This window comes from Camelus dromedarius, chromosome 5 (genome assembly GCF_036321535.1).
Source record: "Camelus dromedarius isolate mCamDro1 chromosome 5, mCamDro1.pat, whole genome shotgun sequence".
NCBI classification, from domain to species: Eukaryota; Metazoa; Chordata; class Mammalia; order Artiodactyla; family Camelidae; genus Camelus; species Camelus dromedarius.
Genome location: NC_087440.1, coordinates 41,821,691 through 41,840,597, shown reverse-complemented (window position 1 = coordinate 41,840,597; position 18,907 = coordinate 41,821,691). Strand labels below are relative to the sequence as shown.

The 18,907-nt window shown below is 37.7% G+C and overlaps 1 protein-coding gene across 1 annotated transcript in view; it reads left to right on the top strand.

The window, feature by feature from the left end:
- Positions 1–18,907, top strand: part of SLC25A21 (solute carrier family 25 member 21) — a 411,303-nt gene that overhangs the window by 273,841 nt on the left and 118,555 nt on the right. The window contains exon 3 of the mRNA XM_031453618.2: positions 14,168–14,251. Coding sequence (XP_031309478.2) covers positions 14,168–14,251 — 84 coding nt within the window. The remainder of the gene's footprint in view (positions 1–14,167; positions 14,252–18,907) is intronic.

Here is an 18,907-nt window from a genome sequence, read left to right as displayed (position 1 = left end):
TCACTGCAAATTTCCGTCACTCAAAGGCTCTGCCAAAGGGGTGGGCTTCACTGCCATGTTTGCACAATAACTCCATCCCCTGGACATGGCTAAGTGAGATGAAGGAAGATAGCTGACTCCCTAGAGAATTTTAATTCTGATATGATTTTGCAGTGAGAGAACCACCAGGAAAAAGAAAACACTCTCAAGTTAGGATAAATTGAAGAGGGTTTATAAATGGATTCATTTGAAGAGTGTGGACAGGGTGTAAGGAAATTACAAAGATAACTTGGGATCCTGGGGCTACCAGAAGCAGGAAGTAAAGCTGCCACTATGTCTAGGCTCAAAAGTGTGTATGAAGGGAAAGGTTACCAAAACTTGAAAGATGAAAAGTCATGAAGAAAGGGCTCCTTGAGAGGGGCAGTGAACTTCTGTTGACAGAGATAAGCCTGAGAAAGCCTCACAGGAAGGAACTCGACAAATAAATATCCTCAGCTCATTTTCCTCCCTTCTTCTTGTCACCTGCCGGGGCTTCTCACTGACCAAATCCAACTGCAAGGCAGAGAACATAGTAGTCAATTAAGATCACCTCTCAGGGCAGCAAACAGTGTGGAGAAGAGTAGAGGGTGGATCTGGAGAAGCAGGTGAGAGATATTTGGCTGAAGTAGTGGCAGAAAGGAGTAAAGGGCGGGCACTCGGTTTGCGTCGTATTACACCCAGACTGGGGTTGCTCTAAGTCAGTGCTGTGGAGGAGCAGGAAGTATGAGTAACCAGCAGGAACCCATCTACAGAAAGCACATGGAGAGAGACAGAGACACAGTACAGTGTTGATTCTTGGATCAGTTAAGGCAAATCTAGCTGCAGTAACAAACCCCTAAATTTCAGTGGTTTACCCCAATAACGCATACTCATGCAATAGTCCAATGTGAGTGTTACCAGGTGGTAGGAGGTTTTCCTCGGTATGTAATTTGGTGATCCAGACACCTTCCATCTAGTGGCTTTGCACCCACTAGAATTTTGGAGACCTCTGCTTCCTTCTTACAGGTGGTACAGCTGTGATGTAAGATGCAGCTAGTCTTGATGTAAACATATCTTGCAAAGTACATCTTGCAGGAGAAATGAGAGAGAATGGAGGACCTCCTCTCACTTCTTTAAAACCTCAGTCTGGAAGTAACAGACATTACTTAGATTCCACTGAGAAGAACTAGTCACATGACCTACACCTGGATGTACAGGGGCTAGGGATGTTCTTACTATCTGACTGTGTAGGTATCTCCCAGCATCAACTTTATGTAACAAATCACTTCCACAACAGCCCCTGATGGATTCGCGTGTCCCATGTCCCAGTTCCCAGTAGAGCTCTTTACACCTTGTCACACGTGGTCTCTGTAACAGCCACTTCCCCCTGATATGAGTTACCTGGAGACATGTCTGTTCTAGCAATCAAAGCCCTTGGTGAAATCATACTCATTTAAGATAGGTACTGCAGTATAACAACAACAAAAAAGACATCTGTTTATGCCTTCAAATGTTTAAATTTGGGATTTTAAAGAAAATTTTACTTATCTTATTTGTGTCTATAAGTGCAGTATCTTCACTGTGCATTTGTTTACCTGTGATAAATTTTTCTTAAGTCATGAAAACTTTCAGAAATCGTATAGCTTTTTAATTCTCATGATAGCTGAAACTCAACCTGACACCAGTAATATAGATATATATATTTTCAAACCAATCTTCATTGCAGAAAGTTCTCTTGGCATCATATATTTAAGGTTATGAATATACTGACTTCACCATTGAAAATACTCATTTCTCCTCTTCCTTTATTCTAAAAGTTGTCTACATTCAAAGGAATGAAAAAAATAGGGAATACCTTCCAACTACTTTATAAATTATATCAAGATTCCTTTTAATAGGCATTTCAAAGTATGGAATTGCAGCTGTCCTGTGATTTCTGCCAGAATTTGACCTAACACACATGAGAAGAGTGGGCTTAGCAGTTCCAAAAGTTTTGTACTGGGAAGTCAAATTTTTTTTACAGTGGTTCTGTTTCTTTCCTCCCTTCCTCCCTTCCTTCCTCCCTCCCTCCTTTCCTTCCTTCCTTCCTTCCTTCCTTCCTTCCTTCCTTCCTTCCTTCCTTCCTTCCTTCCTTCATTCCTTTTTCTTCTCCCCTAAAAGGGCTAATGCAGCACCACCAGAGCCAACCTAAAACCACAGTGATTTGATCAGAATTCTGAACTATACATACATTTTTCAAAAGAAATTTTCATATTTTCTCAAATTTTCAAACTAAACATGCATCTATGAGAATCTAAATAACAGACACTTACCACATAGTCCATAATGCAGAAGTGGAAAACAAACACAGAAGAACATGGAAAGGCATTTTATTTCAAGAAAATAAACAAACTAAATCCACAAAACAAATTGGGGAATAGAAGGAAGAAGGAATCGTTATGGCTTCTTCATGGGGTCAGCTGTGCTTTGTGTCATCGTCATCTTCATCATAAGTTATAAATTAGTTCTTCTTTGGCTTCTAGGAGCGACAGGTTTCTTTATTAAGCCCTCAAAGCAGAGGATGCCCAAAGAGGTAGGCACACGGCAGCAGGGCCATCCTCTCAGCAGGAGGAGGGGCTGTACCTGCCTGAGCTGCTCCACCTCACCGTGACCATGGTTCCAGGAAGAGAATACCAGCGGAGACTGGAGCTGGTCTGCCCCTTCCTCCTCTCAGCACGGCCCATCCTCAGGGAAAGTTTTCAAACTCAGCCAGAGACCACTTTTCCCAGAACCTCAGCTCTGGTACAGCACTGAGAAACAAAACACATGTAAAAATGGTCTCTGGACAGCCAAACTGTATGTTGTGCAGGGAAGGCTCTGATGTTCCTGGGCCTGACTCAGTATGGTCCCTCTGGCCCTCACGAAGAGTTATGACCAAGCTAGGTTATCTGGTCCTTAGTTTACTGCTGGGTTTAAGTGATGAATTAAAAGTCATGGGAGGAATGCAGGAGAGAAAGGTGGGAGGAGGAGAGAGAGGCTGGGAGAGTGCTTAGGGGCAGACATACTGATGTGCAAGAAATAGTTCATTGCCTAGCCATAAGGATCAAACAAAACCATGTAGGGAAAGCCAAGAATCAGAAAAGCACCATGAGGTTGGTAGTGTAGGGACTGGCCTGCCCAAGCCTTGCGAGACCTGATGAGATCACCGTGTAATAGTACAGGAGGGTAGTTCCTACCCAGAGGGTGGCCACCAACTCCAGGCACTACAAAAATGCTATGTGGAGTTCCCTGTGTACTACCCGAGGAAGCAGGCAAGAATGCAACAAATCTGAGCTTGCCTGTTACTAATGTTTTAATGCTACATGTTTGTCTCCTGTTAGAATGCCAACTTCTGTAAGAGGGTCAATGTCTTAAGTTAAGCAGAGTCTAACACCCAAGTGCTCCGTGAAGAGTAGGCACTCAATAAATACTAGTTGGCTTGAATTTTCTGTAAATTTCACTGTTTCGGAACACACTTGCTCTTTTGTACTCAATGATAAGGTATTACTTGTGAAGGGAGGGACTAAAACCCCAAAATGTTTTAAGTCTAATCTTCACACTTAAATTTCATGATGATTAATGAATCAGAGTGAGTGGAGACAATCAGAACTCACCCTAGCAGAAGTTTGAAGGGAGGGGTTTAACTCTTATGTATTCACTGCAGTTTCCTCGCTTGGGCATCATTACATACATATGTCTTATGTTTAGTCTTTGAGATTTTAGGGATCCTAGATTAACCAAGATATCCAATTACCTGGATCTTAATTTGCAGAACAGAGCTATTTTTTAGAAAATGATTTGTTTTAAAATGCAAAATTACATTTATGTAAAAGCTGGTGGTTGGTATTAGATCCATGACTTGAACTGTCTCGAAGTGCTCTGTTACCTTCCAAAGTACCCATCTGTAATCCAGCCAAAAATGAGTTGTCTTTTATTAAACATTTGATTAATTAGTAAAGTGCAGATTCCTGTACAAGTTCTGTGGATAAGTTAGGCTTGCTCCTGGGTGGGAATAATTCATGCAAGTCTTCTGTTGCCAATGTTCTAAAGTGATTTTTAATTATTTTTAGCATGCTATTTGATGATAGTAATGAAACCACACCCTTCCACTGGGACTCTTTTGAGTGTGGGTTCATGACATAATGGAACTGTCATTATTAAAAGCACTTAGCTGAGAGAGAGAAAGAGAGAAAGTACAATAGGAGAATTTACAGAGTTAGTAGATAGTGGCCTTGACAGTATTCCCCAGGTGCACAATAGGCACTTAAACACTTGGAAATAAACCCCACAGAATAAATGCTAGATAAATATAGAGAGATTTTTTTTTTTTTTTTTGGTCTGGAATGTATCACTCCAATTGTCTACAAGGAGAGGGCTGAAGGGAGTCACATGATGTCTTTTGCTCTTCAGATAGGACTGCATCTAAGTTCTTCCGCAAAGATGTCCATGCCACCTTCCTCTTGAAGAAATGTCTCTCCAGCCATAGTATTATACTCCTGACAGGGAGGGATCAAATTAAATGAGCGCTGTTGGTGTTCATTTCGGTGATGTGTGAGTAAAATTATTTCCTTTTTAACAAGTGAAAAAGCTTAGAATCAGAAAAGATTTTACTGGTCATTCACTGAACATATTTACAGTACAACTGAGAGACTTCAGGAAACCTACCCACTCTAGTCTGATTCCTTTTTAGTTCCAAGCTGATATTTTTTTCTTTTTTGCTTTTTCAAGTGATTTTAACCCTGCAAATATAGGGAGCTGTGAAACTAAGGGGCACCCTGAGATGAGATCACATATATAAAAATGCTCTCAAAGTTAAAAGTGATTTAAAGTAAACAGTATTATTACCATTTTGGGGGGTCATTTTCAGATCCTGTCTACCAGGATCTGAAATGCTTTTGAAAACTGTGTCCTCATTTAGAACTGAAAACCCCTCCAAATCTTGGTAACAAATGAGGCCAATCTTGGTATAAAAATATAAACTTCCCTTGAAATTTTCCTCAACTCTGATAAGCATAAGCATGTTTTCTTCCTTAATAGCCAAGTTTATTATCTCCATTCTTCAAATTTCTTTCTAGCATAAGCATTTATGCTTATGAATACAAAGAAACCACCCACTCTCTTAATCTTTCTTTCTTTGACATTATGGAAAAGCATCCTTCCTTATCAGTACTAAATAAACCATAAAATAGGCACATTTGGTCAGTTAAAATAAGATGGATTATATATATTAGGTCTCCAGAGACTCCAGCTTCTCTGACATCCCCCTCACTGGGACCTCGGCTTAGGGTCTCTAGAGCATAATTAGTTTCTGTCAAGTGGATCAGTTCCCAGGGCCAGCAAGAAGATTCTGGTAGATTTGACTGCTTTTGAATTTCAAGTCCTGGAAATCTTTTTATGGAGGCTAGAAACCAAGAACTTCAGTCTCATCCAGAGCAAAGAGCTGAGGCTCAACAGGTAAGAATGATGTCGTGTGATTCTGTCATGAGATAGTAGGTGCTATTGGTGAACATTAGGGAAAGTTGTGAACCCAAGGAGGTGGGTGGCGAGAATCAGAGAGAGAAAGAACATAGCTGACTATTTTTTAAGGGGGGTCAAATTTTTTTAAATTGTAATTATTTTGGGAATATGGGAAAACTATGATACTTGTCATGACCATGGTTATTTTAATCTTTGAGTGTTGAAGCTGATGTAGCCCTCTCTATTTTCATCATCTTGGTAATGGGTTTTATTTCCAATCTGTGAGCCATCCTTCCCTCATTTCCCAAGTACGAGTTGGTTTCATGCTAATTACCTACTGAAAATGGCCAGCCTAGGTTAGTGCACTTGGGAAAATGTGAGTAGGTACATCTGAGTGTGAGGTCATTTGTTGGCATTAAATATGAATTTTAATTAAGTATATGTATACATATACACATACATCTTTTCAAAGAGTGGCAGCACTATAATCTGATATTAAGCATAGTTTTATAATGTGACCAGTATTTTACAAAGCAAAATGACTGAAAGACATGCTAGCAAAGCTTTTGTTTAATTGAGACCAGTTAACGCTTGGAGCATTTTAATCATACAGCTCTGTCAATTAGCCTATTTTATTGCTTGTGATTTAACATTATTAGATTTAAGGTTGTAATCTCTAATGATCATTTGTCTCTGACTTGTTAACTAGCATATTGCCATTAAAGTAAATTGTAGAATTATATTGTCAGTGTACTTGGTTATTATCCCTTAAGTAATGTAAACAACTGGAAGAACTTGTGCCAGGTGGTAGAATAAACTCTCTTATCATGATTCGTTTTACAACGTCAAATTTTACCCCGATTCTAAATACTAGAAATACCATATGTCTTCTAATTGTGTAAGATGTACAAAACTAGACCTATTTTTATCACCCTAATCAGAGACATGTAGGTAAATGTTTATTGTAACAAAACTTGTGGTTGGCACAATGATGAACCATTTATAGGATATTTAATTGTACTATGAAAGTGTGAAGTGTAAAATGTACAGTCACAGACTGTCAGGTTTTAAATCTCCTTGGCTGGTGAAAGGAGACCGCAGTTAGATGTGTCTAGGATCACAGGAAATTGCCGAAAATATAATCAGGCTATCTGGGTTGATCTAATATTTCACAGAGATAATACTTTTGAGGCTCTGTTCAAAACCATGCTCAAAATTACATGGCACAGAAGATTTCCCTTGCTTTTGTGGCCTTGCCAAGATGTTGTTACCTTATCTGTAGTTATTATCTGGGTTAACTGAGTGCTCCAGGTTACATATTTCTTCACAGTATAAACTGTTTTATAATAACATAGAGAAATTTACTGGTCTTCTTTACAATATCATAAAGCCTCCGCCAAAGCATAGCTCAGCCAACCTACACCTAGTAAAGGCATTCAGACTTTAAACAGGCAAAGGGCATCTTAATTTTTACCAGGTATAGATTTCTATTTCTTTTTATAAAGAAACTCTCTCCTAGGGAAATGACTTAGCAATAATCAGGAGACGTTTCTTTCTTTTCCCTGAATTTTAAGAATAATTTGATAAGCAGCCAAATGTGTATGAGTACAGTCTTTGAACTTCAGTCAGTGATCAGTGCTGAGGCAGAGCCAAACTCATGACCCTGTGGGTTTGTTAGCATTATTCGAGGGTGTTAATTGATGCCAGGCCTAGACTGTGAACCCAGCAAGCAAAGGCAATTTTTAAATTGCAGATGAACTAAGTTCCTAGAGTCTCTATTTATTAAGTGTGTTCTGCCTTATTTTATGATTAATTACTAACATCTCCCTGCGCCCCCACCTGTTTGTTTCATTTGTGAAAGCAAGATCTGTGGTTTCTCCATCATTGGGTCTCTTAACCTTGTGCCTTGTGCAGATGGGGATCTCAGGAAATGTTGAGACAGAAATCTGTGTCTAGAACTATAAACCACACCCTTCCAACATGATTAAAGGGCTCTGGTGCTCATCATTGCTAACACAATGTTATGTGGATTATTGTTATATTTAATCTGGAATAAAACAAAATAACCATAACCAACGTTTTTAAAAAATTACCACTCACAATTACCAGGTACTTAAAATCAGAACAAGAAAGCTATTGGCCATAGAGAAATGTTAAGAGAAAACCTTTCTCCCCAGCACTTGCTAAAAAAGTGGACAAACTCGTCTCCCAAATGAGCAGCCTCATCTCCCCACCGTTCGACGTGGTCTTTCTGCAGGGATGATAAAAGCAAAGGTCCCTTTCCCCTTCTGTTCAGTGGTTAGCCTTTCACGGGAAGCGGGCATTTCCCTTGGTACAACCTCCGTGTAAAGTGATTTTTCAGAGTACAGAAACAAATATACATAGTGGGAATTTTTCTAAAGATGTGCTTTCCAGGGCCTTTTCCCAAAGTGTTTAAAGTAGGTGTGTACACCTAAATTTCAAAACCTCAGACATGTCTTTGCATGTTCAGTGACTTTGGCCATGCTCAACCAACCAGTAAGCAAGCAAACAATCTCTGTAGGAGCAACATCTTATTTCAATAAGATGGGCTAATTACAGTGAATTAAAATCTTTATTTAATCTTCCAACAGTTATCCTTTTAATGTGTTCTGTAATTGCAAACCTTTAGTCTGTTAATCTCTGATTCATTAGTGGGTTTCTTAAGTGTTTATTAAGGAGCACATGTAACATTCTGGTAATTACTAATAATCTTTGTTCATAGCACATTTATAAAAGATCTCTGCAGGGAGTTTCATTAAGCTCACCACCACTTATTATCAGTGTACAGTTTTTATTAGCAGTCTCCTGCCCTTATAAAATATGGAATTCAGGACTTAACAAAATGAAATCTCTCTTATCTCTTATGGCTAACAAACTCAAATATTAAGTCAGTGTGTCACTGTCCCTTCAAAATCAAGTGTCTTCTAATGTCTGCGATCCCATTTTACTGCTGAGGAGAAAGGCAAAGAGGGGTTAAATTACGTTCTCACCAATTTACATTATTTGTTGGTGGCAACACTGGAACTGGAACTGGTGGCTCCTAGTTGGTATCACAGCCTCCCAAGTGCCTCACCTCCTTTGATACAAAGGTGTAATTTTTATGTGGCCCAATGCATTATGGTGGCATAAAATTCCGCTCAGCAAATAAAGAACCACTTAGGGCTGTCTCTGGTGGTAAAGGTACCCCTGCATTTCCACCCAAAACAAAGCCAAGCCTTCCTGCCTCCTCCCTGGTAGCTGAAATCTGTTAACAGGGGACAAGTTCTGGAAAACAGCATATCAAATTATAAGTCACAGAAAGGGTAAATGATTGGTGTGAGTACGTTTCTGAGAGCAGGGTTGAATAAGGGAAGGCAGGAGAGAACACACGAATACTCCTGAACTGGAAAATGATCTGGAGATAATACTAGAAATAAACTCCACCTATCTCACTGCTTTGGTTAGGATTGCTGGCAGTGCTAAAGGGATGGCTTGGGTTGGCTTTTGCCCCCACTCCCAGATCTCCCTCAGTTCCCAACCCTAAAGCACCACAAGTAATCATATAATCTAACTAAAAAGCAGGGTGTGTGCTATACAAATATAGCTTCAGCACAAATCTCAACACCTACCCTAATCTGACTCTCTGCAACTCAATTGCTGCCCTTCATATTATATATAAATTGCATATACATATACATATACATGTATACTTGGGTGTGTCCTGAAGCCTCCACTTTCCAGTATAGATTTCGTTAGCCAATGGTATTTTTAAAGAAGATGATAGATGTAAAATTACTTTGGAAATAAATGCATTGCATAAATTTGAGATTTAGGAATTTTCAAACAACCTCATTCTACAGCTTTTAAGGCAACCAAGTCATTGTATTTCTTAAGACGTATCTTTCTTGTGGTATCTTAGAAAGTGCTCAGACAAGCTGAATGCCTAAAGTGGCATTTCTAACTGTGCTAAGAGTCAACAACAGACTTTGACATCACTGACTAAGCACAGAATTAAGTCAGTGGAAAATGCTGCCGTAATGGTTCTTGACTAGTTTAAGGAAAAATATTTTAGTGACTGAGAACATTCTTTGACTTTTAAAAAATATGCTTGTACACTTGCTTTTGAACGTTGAGCAGCTCTTCCTTACGCTGGTAGGAATCGCAGTAACTCACTTCGTATTTATGGTGTGGCGGATGGTAGGGCTGTTCCCTTCCAGTTGTGGGAGTGTGTGGTACTGGGCTCCCTGGCCTGCGGCAGCTGGGATTGCTGACTCCTGGACCCCGGAGCAAGCGTAGGGTTTGAGCCACACTCCTTTCCCTTGTGTTTCATTCTGACCTGCTATTAGGCACTGAATATTTCTTAAGTATTGCTCCATTGTCCAATTTGCCAGTTTGGCAGTGACTTTTCATTCTAATAAAAGAAGTTACTCAGATGGAGATTCCAGATGTGCCTAAGCTACTTTTATTAGGACAATGGGAAAGTCCAACCTTTTCTTCTAAATACAATCAAGAGTAGTGTGGCTTTGCCTTTGCAATTTTATAAAGAGTTGTATTACGTAACTGGAAAATTGTCTCCCCGAGTATAGAGAGAATTTGTTAGCACAGAATGCAACTTGGAAAATGCTGATGTAAATCCTCAATCCAAGAAAGAAACCTTTTAAGTTACTGAAATGTAATGGAAAGGAAGAAGGAAATTGCTGTTTTACATGATTGACCAAAATGCACTATAATTATATCAACTTGAAACAGATTCCTTAGAAGAACTGATAACTCTGTGATCAGAATAAGTCATGTGTAGTGGAACTAAATACAGCATATACTTTCTCTGCAGAGTGTAGACACTCCCTATATGAGATGTGCAATCGAAGAGACAGCTGTACTTGCCTTAGCCTCTTTAATGGGACCTCCAGCTGCTTTAGGATAGTAAGGAATGGTGGGAGGCTTTACAGAGGAATTAATATTTACCATGCCTGTCCATCGTCTTGCATTGCTCTACGACACAGTTTATGGACTCTCCTCATGTAATGCTGTTTTGATGTTGCCGCTCCTGTTTGTAATTAACACAGCATCACTCATCATACAATCAGCTTCTAAATGGAACACTCCTTAGAGATTCCACTGTCTTTGTTGCCTGTTCTAAAATGGGAGTGTAAAGTTTAATCACAGATATTTAGCCCAAAGATATCCTTCCCATTTTCCCTCTTCTCTCTAATGTGTCTACATAGTACTGTTTTCTGTCAGCCATAGTCCACCCATATAAGAAGATTTTATTACTTTTATTGTAGTAAAAGTAATAAAAGTGTTTATTCAGTCCCAATAAAACTCATTGGTTGACGTGTGATACTCTGAAATACTATTCCTAAACATTATTTCTTACATATGGTAATCATCTACTTGAACATATCCTTTACCTAACTATAAGCTTCTAAAGGGCAGGATTATGTCTATTTCTTTGTAATGCCCCAAACAGTGGATACCTAATACACAGTAAGTAGTCGGGAACTCATGAACTGAGAATAGTGGATTGGAAATATTATCTGTTGGATTCTGGAAAAAAGAAACAAATTACAACTAATGAGTGACATGCCTAGACTTCCAATAGCAAGTTAAATAACTAGTTATTTATGAAATAATTGTACTCTGTATTCATTTTTGCATAAGCTGACCAAAGACCTACCTTGGTATTACTTAAGCATGCGGACCTCAGAGACAAAGCTGATGTCTCTAACCCCAGCAGTGAAAGAGGAGCTAAGGTTGATTTTCTTGCCTTTGGGATGCACTTGACTGGGTCCCTCTGCTGACTATTTCACAGTTCCTTGTAGGACAATGTCACATGACTGTGAGACAGCCATAGAGTTAGAAGTAAATCGGCTGAAGAGCAGGAAAAGGTCGAATGCTGTATACTGGTTGTTGACTTTATCCCCTAAATGCGTTCTTGCCCGCTCAGGTCTCCACCCACCTGAGCAACTAAATGTCACCAGCAGGAGGCTATAATGTCCATCCTGAAGGAAACAGGAGGTTGCTGTAGTGGTAGATCTTTTCCTTCACTTCTCTTGAAAGGACATCTTTCCGTCTCATTTCCCTACCTGAATGCTTCCTCCTGTCTTCCTCTGTTTGCTTCTCTGAATCCTGCAGGAACAGCTCAAATCCCTTCTCCTTCCTGAGATCCTTCCTGACGCTCTGCAGAAAGCGTAATTGCTCCCTCTGATGAACACCTGGGCGACTTGTGCTGATACTACTTGATGTTTTGGATATTTTCCCTTATATTGTCATTTTTTTCTCATATATTTATTATGCTTTTGAGAGTGGAGCTAATGCCCTGGGTTTTTGTAAAACCTGTAGTGTCTTATTTCATGTGACAGATTTTTCTTAAGTACTTGGTAATTTGGGAGAAAAGCATCTAGAAAGGAATTTGACAGAGGTAAATGAACTTAATGAAAATTATTACAGAGATTATGAGAAAAATCTATGCACATGTAATTCTTTTATAATATATAAAACTATTTTAAGTAATTTTCTTAAAAGAACATTAGAGAAGAATCTTGGACTTCCCAACTAGACATAAGAAACTTTTCATACTCAGTAGTGAATATAGGTTACACATATTCAAATACAGAGATAGAGATTCTTTTTTGAATTAGAACGAAAGTCATATTTTGGAAATTGCTCTTTATGTTCCAAAATTATTTGTTGTGTAAACCTACATACGGTTCTCCCATTGTACTCTTTTGTGTTTAGCATTAGTTAATTCATTTGTATCCCAAGTCCCATCTCATTATTAACTCATTTACATGCAGTAGTGCGGAAATACCAAACATGGTCCATCTACCTGACCATCAAATCACCTTCTTGATTCTAGACCGAAGTGTTTACTGAGTCTTCTAGGCCAGTGGTTATGCACACAGTGAACGCACCTCTGGATAAAGAATAGTTTCAATGAGCTAGCTGTACTGGTCCATGATCTTCTGATAAGCTCCATGCAACTTAAATTTTAGAGATATAGTTCTTCTAGACACCTTCTAAAAATGATCAGGCCAATAGAGGTGTAAGTTTGACAAGCAAAAACATTATGAAGTTGAATATTTATGACATTTTAAACTGGCAAGAGTAGATCTGGGGCAGTGGAATATTATTTACTGAGTTGAAGAGGATCAAGAGGGGACCATGTTGAATGCACCATTTAAAAATTCATTTATTTATTTAAAGACAAAAAGGGTCACCCAACAAACTCACCCCTTTTATTACATTTCTGTTGCATCCATTCATATTCTGGCATCATTATCTTCACCCAGGCTATCATAATTGCCTTCGTGATTGTTCTGCCCTCTTTACTCCTGTTCTAATCCACCTAATCAGGCAATAAAATTTTTTTAAGAATTTTTTAATGCCAGATACTCTACTAGAAGACTCAGCTTACTCATCTCAGGACATCTACTCTCCTGTACAATCACATTCAGCAACTCTCCATGTTACAAAGTCAAATGTAATTTCGCCTCACTTTCCAGTCTCATCATATAATTGTTCTGTTCATATGCTCAACTGCTTCAATCAAAGAAAAATATTCACTCTTTTCTATGATATATGTGTCACTTTTCAGCGTAATTCTCCGGGACCTAGAACTATAAAATAAATCCTTCTTTGAGGTAGAAGTTATGTTCATATCATAACTCCAACAACCTGAGAAAAGCATCTTAAAGTAGACAATATCAGGGGTGTTTTTGAGAATTTCTTTTAAAAAATGGTTGGTAAAACTGTGGAGGGAAGTACAGAAGGGAGAAGGGCCTTAACTTAGAACTTTGACAAGGAAGCTAAACACAAGTAGTAGGCAGACTAAAGAAAACCAAAAATGGAGAACTGGAGTGTAGGGAAATAAGAGTACTTGTCATAAATCCCATCAGAAACAAAGCCCAGGGGAAGGTATAAAATAGATAAGTTAAGACCCTCATACTGGAAACCTCCACATTTTGAAGTTTAGAGTTCTGAGATGCATGATCAAACCCAGAAAGAAGAAGAAAAAGAAATTTAGCTTTCTAAAATGGGATGCATTTTTATGGCACACAAACTATATACAAAGCACTGTGCTTCTGTGAAGGTCCAGGTCGCCTGAATTACCCTTCACGACCAGCTCTGCTCCATTGTGAAGTAGTGATAGTAAACTGTATCACAGTACAGCCCTAGCTGTTGCTGTAAACACAGGCTCCTATCTTCCAGAATGAATTCCAAATTCATAATGAGGATCAAAGTTAGGCCATATTAGCTGCTCTGTATTTTTAACCTTTGTGTTAAATTACCATCAAGGAGCACTAATTAAGATAAGAAATAGAGCTACTTATTTGTTTCATATGCATCTTCAGATTTCTGAATTATACATTAAAACAATCTATGACATCTGTCTGTGCTTTTCACAAAAGAAAAAAGCATAAATGCCTCAGGGTGCATCCGCCTGGCTAGGAAACAGATGAAAAAAATTCTTTCTGCAGTTTCTATTGAAGTACAGAGAAATATCATAGTTTTAAAGGCTTCACAAATAAGGCAAAGATTATATAAGGCAAAAAAATCAGTAAAATCTATGGCAAAACCAGAATACTTTAGGTTAATCTGAAAAGGCTGAGTTCCCTAATACTTTCAAAAAGGAGAAAAGCCATTTGGCAAAATACTTAACTTGGATTTTTTGTTTGTTTGATTTTGTTTCTAGGTTCCAGATTCAGAGATGTGCAACTGATCCAAATAGTTACAAAAGCTTAGGAGACAGCTTTCGAATGATTTTCCGCACAGAAGGGTATGTATCGTTCTTTGTATATAGTCTCTGTGTCGATGAGGACATTTTAATATATTCCTTCATAACACATTTTCTCATTTTGAATGATTTATTTTTCTAGTCTTAATAGGGGAAAGTATTTAAAAGGGTGCTTTCCTATTTTTGTATGTGTGTTTTCCTGACAATACAGTTGAAAATTAAATATGTATACAATAGAAACTACCACAAAAAGGATATTAATAATATCCAGACCAGAGGACAATTTTTAATGTGATATTAAGGCTTTTTAAAGTTCTCATAACTGGGGATATCTAAACGTACTAGTCCTTTCTTTCGATTCTTAGATATAATGCTCAGATGTGTTCCCTGTATGCATTGTAGTTGATGAATATTCATTCAAAACCTATCTTCATCAGAAATTAATGTGTCATGTTCGTTATCCCAGTGATTAAATAGAATATTTTTGTTACATAAGCTAAAATTGTCTGTGATGTACAGATTCAGTTAAAGACTCTTCAGCATAATTGTACAAAGGCAACTCGATTTGCTTTTTGAAGTTGCTTTCATAAGAGAGTTGGTTGCAAATAATAATTATACCAAAATGACAACAGAAATAATAATAACTAGTATATATTTAACCTCTACCATGTACTAGGAATTCTCCATATAGCTCTTTGAGGTAGATTCTGTTAGGATCCATTCCAGCTGGGCAAGTGAAGAAACCAAGAGTCAGAGAAGTTAGTAATTTTTCACATATCTGGGAGATCATGAAGCTGGAACTCAAATCCAGGCTGACTTGACCCCGAAGCCCATGCTCCTAATCTCTGTAGTTCACTATCTCTCTTGACAGATTACTGGGGATACCATTTTGCTAATTATTTATTTCAGATAAATGTATGTCATTGATGTCCTTCTTTCCATGTCAGTATATTCTTTTTAACAACAGCGTAGTAATTTATTTATCTACATGCTGCAATGCATTAAATTAGTCCCTCTAATGGACCATTAGGTTGTTCCGAAATTTTCTCTATTATAAACAACAGTGCAATATATATTCTTATACTATTTTTGCACATTTATATATGTGTATATATAAATTTTCTATTTTAAAAAGTTGCTAGCTATAGACTTACAGGATCAAATGATATATATACATTTTGTATCATAGATGTTGCCAAATTATCTTCCAAAAAGTATGTATCAATTTTATACCATTAGTATTTGAGAGGTCTCACTTCTCCACACCTTCTCAAACACTGGACATGATCAGTCATTTGATATATCTCACTCACATTCATCTCCTATTCATAATCTAGTAGATAAAAAATAAAACTGTCTTAATAATATTCCTTTGATTGTAACTGGGATTGAGCATACGTTTATATCATTGGATATAATTTCTTTCATGAATTGCTTATTTGTGTCCTATGCCCATTTCTCTTAAGTTAGAATATTTATTACTTTGTAGGAGCTCTGTATATATCACAGGTACTAATCCTATAACTATTACATCAATTACAAACAATTTTCCCAACTTGTCACTTGGCTTATAACTATAGTGTCTTATACCTTTCAGAAGTTTGTGATTTTTGCAGATTGTGATTTTGTGATTATGTCTATCTTTTCCTCTGTGATATCTGACCTCGATAGCATATTAAAAAAGAAGGACAAGTGGGGAGAGTGTAGCTCAGTGGTAGAGCTCATGCTCAGTATGCATGAGGTCCTAGGTTTAATCCCCAGTACCTCCATTAAATAAATAATAACAATAAATAAACAAATAAACCTAATTACCTTCCATATGAAAAAAATTTTAAACAAAATGAAACAAATGACATCCTCTAACCCCAAGAATATAAACTTTTACATTTGAATCTTTAATCCATTTTTTGAGAATTTTTTTAATGTGCAGTGGGGCATATAGGAATTAAATTTTATATTCAACTTGTTCAAACACCACTGGTTGAAAATCCATTCCTTACTCACTAATTGGAAATACCAGCTTTTTTGCATATTAAATTTATATATTTTATATATGTATCTCAACTAAATTTTCTATTCTGTTTCTCTATTTCCTATTCTGTTCCATTAATTTGTGTTCCTCTACACCAGTATCATAGTGTTTTCATTACTTTGTCTTTAGAGTATTTGGGGAATATGTAAAACTATGGCCTGTAGTAGAGAGTCTAAACTCCTTGCCAGGTGTATGGAACCCTCCCTAGGATGGCCCTCCCTTCTTCTCCAGGCTCATTCCCCATGCACAGATCTGTTCTAGGAATAGCAAATGTTTTGCTGTCCCCTAGTCTCCCACACTCTCATAGATCTGCATCCTAGTCCCTATTTTTGGAGGACCAGCTCCCTAGTCCACGTAGAAACTCTTCCTCATTCAAGGGCACCCTAGAGTTTCACCCTCCCTCACTATCTTATCTCTATCACATATTTTCTTTACCAGTCTTTCTTTGTATACACATGCTATATAAAATGTAGCATGCCACCCTAATTTATTGAACTTGTTTTCTGTCTGTCTTCCCTCTCCTCCCTTGAGAATGTATTTCCCTAAGGGCCAAGTCTCATTTACCTCTGTATTCCCTATGTCCGTGTTTGGCACTGGGTGGAGATACTCAGTAAATGCAAGCTGAACAAATGAATGAAAGTCATCACAGCAACATCATGATGATGCAAAATGAAAAAAAGATAATTCTTGCTATCAGCTGCTGCCTCTGAAGTTATGATACCGATCCTGAAGCCTGATTAAATATTAAGGTCACCTAGTGACATAGAATCAGCAAATTCTTGCTGATCCTCTGGCATATGATACCTAAATGTCATACATTGATCACATACCTGCATTTACGGCAATTGGGATCAAGTTTATTTTACCCAATACATTTATATAAATTTAAAGAAATCATGGTGTATTATATAGTCAATAATAAGTGTCTCTTCCCAGTAAAACAATAGTGTCAGTGTTGCCAAGTTCTATAAACTGTAACAGATATCTCTGAATTGGTTGTGGGAGTTCCTTAGCCAGGCTCTTCATTTCATGTGTGTTTTAGGAAGAATTTGATGTTTCTGCTTTGATATCAAGTAATATAACAAACATGCAGTATGTGTGGTCCTTGCACAGTAAAATTGGCCTTTTCCTCTGCTGTATGTATAATTGCTTCTAGAGCAAACTGACATTCTTTCTGTAATGCCTTTAAATCTGGACACGTTGTTAGTAAAAGTCAGAAAGCTCTAGTCTTAAAGATGGAAATATTTGTAAAAATACAAAAGAAAAAAGCTGCCTGTTATTTTTGATACAGAGCAAGAGCATTCTGTAGCCTTAAGTTAAAAGAAAGAGAAAAGAAAACCTTTTTAACAGATGCTGTGTAGAATTTTTTGTCCCAGTAAAAGTAGTTCTTTTTGATTTTTTTATTTAGCTTTTAGAGTACACTCTGCTTTCAAAGATTTTTTTTTTTCACTTAGGTACATACAGGCCCATTTGGTCTGTGGTCTGCAGGAAGGATAGTGCCAGTCAGTGTGACTATTAGCATATTAAGAGAATTCATCTCTCCTGGTTCTTTGTACCTAACCCCACCCCCTCCAAGTTAAAGGTTTGAAAGCTAGTCCCTTCCTGTTGTTTAGAAACGTTAAAGTCTCTTACTACACTTAGAATCTGCGCAGATCTCCCATTTCCCCACGGTAACAGAGTGAAGTGGTACTTGTCACCATTCTTAGAGATGCAATTCTCCACCTCTCAGCCCAGAATTCACGTTTCCCAGAGACAACAGCTCAGTCACCTGGGTCTGAATCCCCTTACTGCTGCTAAGATTATTTTTCTTTTTAAAAGCATAGATACATTGTACTGTTATTAAAGACAGTTTTTAAACCCAGCTTTACAAAGGCGAAATTAAGTTAAGAAAAAAAAAAGACTTCCAAATTCTGAGTAAGGATTTCTGTTATGTGGAATTGTCAGATTTACTTAACTTTTACCCTTTTGGGTAGGGTAAAAAAAGGCTGTCATTGTGGAAAAAAAAAATCATGGGGAAAGAATTTGTCACTGTTGAGAGTACCCCCATCATCACCATGATTCTTCATCTTTCTCTGGCTTGACAAAACAAACTAACAGGTCCATCTACGTGTAATCGTGAGCCCAGAAGACAAAGATTTAGCCTAGTTGATTAGGTGCCTTCAAAACCAACAAGGTTCATTTTATAAACTCCCCTGGCAAATAGCAGCTGGTATCTCTATTTACCATGCGTTCATGCATCACAACTGACTTCCTTTTGCTTCAGAAAATCTGTTGAGAGTTTTTTCAGTCTTGTCTGTACTTATCATTCCTTTAAAGAGAGTGATTGAGCCTTTCACAGATGGGTGAGGGGATTTTAAATTATGCTAAAATAAAACCAGCACTGCCCACCTCCTCACTCTTCCTTCTCTGAAAGCACCTAGTAGCCATTCTTCCTGAAATAAAGAGGGAAAAAAAAAAAAAAGAGAGTTAAACAGAATTTAAGATAAGCTGGTGACATAGGTAAAGAAAGATGAGAAACTAGTATTTTTTTCTTAGTGTAACAGGCACCATGCTAGAGACTTTTTCATACATTATTTTCAACACAGCAGTATTCTCAGCACAACACAGCATCATTATGGCTATATTTTGTGTGAGGTAACTGGTGATCAGAGAAGTTAAATAACTTG